Raw genomic sequence first — 3,489 nt, 5'->3', positions numbered from 1 at the left:
TCTTCCCAACCCAGCCCAAATCCTTGGATCTGTCTTCCCAACCCAGCCCAAATCCTTGGATCTGTCTTCCCAACCCAGCCCAAATCCTTGGATCTTATTCCCAACCCAGCTCAAATCCTTGGATTTGTGTCCTCCTCTCCAGCCCAAATCCCTGGATCTGTCTCCCCAACCCAGCCCAAATCCCTGGATTTGATAATTCCAGAGAATTCTTCTGGAATTTTCTCTCTCCAGTTGGAGAATTCTGGAATTTTCTGTGTCCAGCCAGAGAATTCTTCTGGAATTTTCTCTCTCCAGCCAGAGAATTCTTCTGGAATTTTCTCTGTCTCCAGCTGGAGACCGCAGGAAACCTGCGAATCGTCCCTTTAACGTTATTTTTCATGGAATTTTCCTCACGCCTCTGTTTCCGTCCCCAGCGGAGGCCGCACCGCTGGCCCGCCATGAAATTCCGGAACCACTCCAACCCTTCCTCGTACGCCGAGGTGGAGGCGGCCAGCCAGGAAAAAGAGGGATTTGTGGAGGCCGAGCAGTGCTGAGCGCTTCTCCCGAGGAATCCCGAGGAATCCCGAGGAATCCCGAGGAATCCCCAGGAATCCTGAGCCTCCCGCGTCCCAAAGTGCCGGAATCTTCCCTCGCCCCACGAATCTGTCCCCTGTTGGAAAAGGAGTGGCGAGGAGAGGGAGAAGATCCCAAAAAGGAGATTTTTTTGGGGGAGGAGGAATTTTGGGAGGGGATCCATGCCGGGCTTGCCTGGATCCTCGCGGATTCCCGGCTGGACACGCCGGGAAAACAAAAAAAACAGCGGCCGTTTTTTCCAGCTTGGTGGGGATTTCTGCCTTTTTTTTGGTTGTTTTTGGTTGTTTTTCCTCTTCCCTCTTCTGCTGGAGCCTTGCTGGGGGCTGGGAATGTGGGGGAATCTCCCTGTGGGCTTGGCTGGAGCAGCAGGGAGGATTTTTGGGGCTCTGTGCTCGGGAATGTCGTGCTGGCACCTCTGGAGCAGGAAGAGATTCCGTGGTGTCCCAGGAGAGGCACCCAGGGCTCCTCTCCCACCCCCTCCATCCCTTTCCCCTTTCTCCCTTTCCCCTTCCATCGACATTTTCATTTTGCCCTCGTGGCCCTGCCGCCATTCCCGCTTTTCCCATCCTTCCTCTGTTTTTCCAACCCTCCCCAATTCCAACTCTCCCTTCCCAGCTTCCCCTTCCACCCCCTGCTCCCAGGAAAGGGAAATTTGGGTTATTTTGAGACCAAAACCCCGCTGAGGATTCACCTCCGGAACAAGCGCGGGCCCGCGGCTTTGCTGTGCTTTTGGGCGCTTAATTAGCTCGTTAAATTGCTAATTGTGACCCTTGGCCCTGAAGGAAACGAGGAGAGGGGGGGAAATAAATCTGAGATTCCACCAAAACGCGTCTTCTGATGGCCACGGATGCAATGGGAACAGAGAGGGTTGGAAGGGCAGAGCTCCGGGATAAATCCTGGAGGAAATCCAGGATCGTCCTTGGGGTTTTCAGATCCCTGAGGAGCGCCCGGACATCGTGGGAAAACTGAAAATCACCCCCATAAAAATCCTCATTTTCAGTTTATTTCTCATTTTGGTTTCATTTCTGGGACCAGCCCCTGGGTTTGGATGGATTTTGGGATCCTGACCCCAAGGAAGGCTTTGATCTGGGATCTCTCGGGGTTTTCTACTCCTCCCTGTGAAATAATCCCACAGATCTGACCCTAAACTGAAGGAAATAAAACCCCCCAAAATTCCAAATCCAGAGGGAATTAAACTTTCTTCCCCCACACCACAAAAACCGTTGGATTCTGGAATTTTCCCCCTCTTTATTTTTAATTTTCTCCTGCTCCTCAGCTCGTTATTCTGATAATCAAATTTGGGGAGGATTTTTCGCCTGGAAATGCAAGCCCAGGTCCAAAGCAGCGTCTTGAGCCGTAATTAACGGGAGGAGGGAGCAGATTGCTCTGGCAGAGCCCGTGGGTGGAGGAATAAAATCTCAAAGAGATGCTCGGAATCTGAATATTCCAGGCAGGATTCGGCTCTGGGTGCGAGTGGGAGCTGGGATTTGGGATTTTAAATGGATTTAAAATGGATTTAAAATGGATTTATTGTGCTTCAAGTTGCAGGGAGGGATGGAATGGAGCTGAGAAGGGTTTGGAGCATCAGGAATGGATCCTGGAAGGGCTTGGAGCACCTGGAATGGAGCTGGGAAGGGTTTGGAGCACCTGGAATGGAGCTGGGAAGGGTTTGGAGCATCNCCTGTTGAGAGACAAAGCCTTGTCTGATAGATCCTTCCAGAATGAGACAAGGAATGGAAGTGGCTTTTGAGCATCCCATGGAATTTTTTGGGATGCTTTGGCCGCAGATTCCATGGGCTGAACACGGACACCCGGCCACGGATCAAAGCTCCCAGCGGGAGCAGCGAACGACCCCTTCCCCGGGATATTTGTGCTCCAGGTGCCCCTCAGCCACGGAAAACCTCACCCCACTCCCACTCTGGGCTTTTCCAGGTGCCTCCCTTTCCCACAGAGATCTAAAACCATCCGGAGATCCCATCCCAGGGGGAGGGAACGGGGCGGGAATCATGAGGATATCCCGGGAACATCCTGACTTTGTTGTTTTCTCCTTTCAGACGACACGAAGCTCAATCAGTTTGTGGATGGAGAGGGTAAGGCCTTCATCCCCCTCCCTGCTCTGAGGGAACTCGGGATTCCCTGGATTCGGGCACACAGGGGCTGTGGGGAGGACCCCAGAGAGATCAGGACACAATTCCCGTTGTCCTCACCCTGATCAGCGCAATTCCAGCCAGGGGAAATTTGGGAATACTCTGTTTTATCCTGATGCTCTTTGTCCACTTTTCCCACTTGCTCCTGCTTTGCCAACTCCAGTTTTCACCTTCCATATAATTCCCATTATTTACAATATTTTTATGGACACAAAGCTCTTTTTCCTTTGAATTTCTCTGGCTGGGACATAAAAACGAGGTAAAATCCAACTATAAATTGTCCTTTGCCTGGATTTTCCCTCCCTTTTCCCGGGAATTCTGGCTCAACCTCAGCCTTTCCATCAGCCCCAAACTGCTGCCTAATTCCAGAGGTTCTGGAAGGTTCCAGCCCCTCTTCCCCTGCTGCCAGGTCCTCGGCAGGAGCGAATCCCAGTTCCTGGGGAAGTTCAGCCAGCAGGGTGGAGCCTTTCAAATCCACATCATTCCAAATTTTAACCGAACCTCTCCCCAAATCCCCGGGAATGTCCCCGGGAATGTCCCCGGGTGGGGTTGCCGAGGTCTCAGCCCGGCGGGATCAGCCGGATCCCGTTTTCCAGGCACGGGGAGCAGCATTCCCTCCGGGAGCGGCGGCGCCCCGCTGGCCACGGGCACCGTGGTGGGAATCGTGGTGGCCGTGCTGCTCCTGGCCGGGATCATCCTGGCCGGGATCTACATCAGCGGCCACCCCACGTCCAGCGCCGCCCTGTTCCTCATCGAGGTGAGTCAGATC

The 3,489-nt window shown here is 53.3% G+C and overlaps 1 protein-coding gene across 1 annotated transcript in view; it reads left to right on the top strand.

The window, feature by feature from the left end:
- The window catches only part of PLXDC1 (plexin domain containing 1), a 45,248-nt gene that overhangs the window by 35,508 nt on the left and 6,251 nt on the right, over positions 1 to 3,489 (top strand). The window contains exons 10-11 of the mRNA XM_033511538.1: positions 2,628 to 2,663; positions 3,317 to 3,477. Coding sequence (XP_033367429.1) covers positions 2,628 to 2,663; positions 3,317 to 3,477 — 197 coding nt within the window. The remainder of the gene's footprint in view (positions 1 to 2,627; positions 2,664 to 3,316; positions 3,478 to 3,489) is intronic.

The sequence above is a fragment of the Parus major genome, unplaced genomic scaffold (assembly GCF_001522545.3).
Source record: "Parus major isolate Abel unplaced genomic scaffold, Parus_major1.1 Scaffold335, whole genome shotgun sequence".
NCBI lineage: Eukaryota > Metazoa > Chordata > Aves > Passeriformes > Paridae > Parus > Parus major.
The sequence above is the reverse complement of the archived record's forward strand: the minus strand, read 5'-3'. Positions and strand labels throughout refer to the sequence as shown.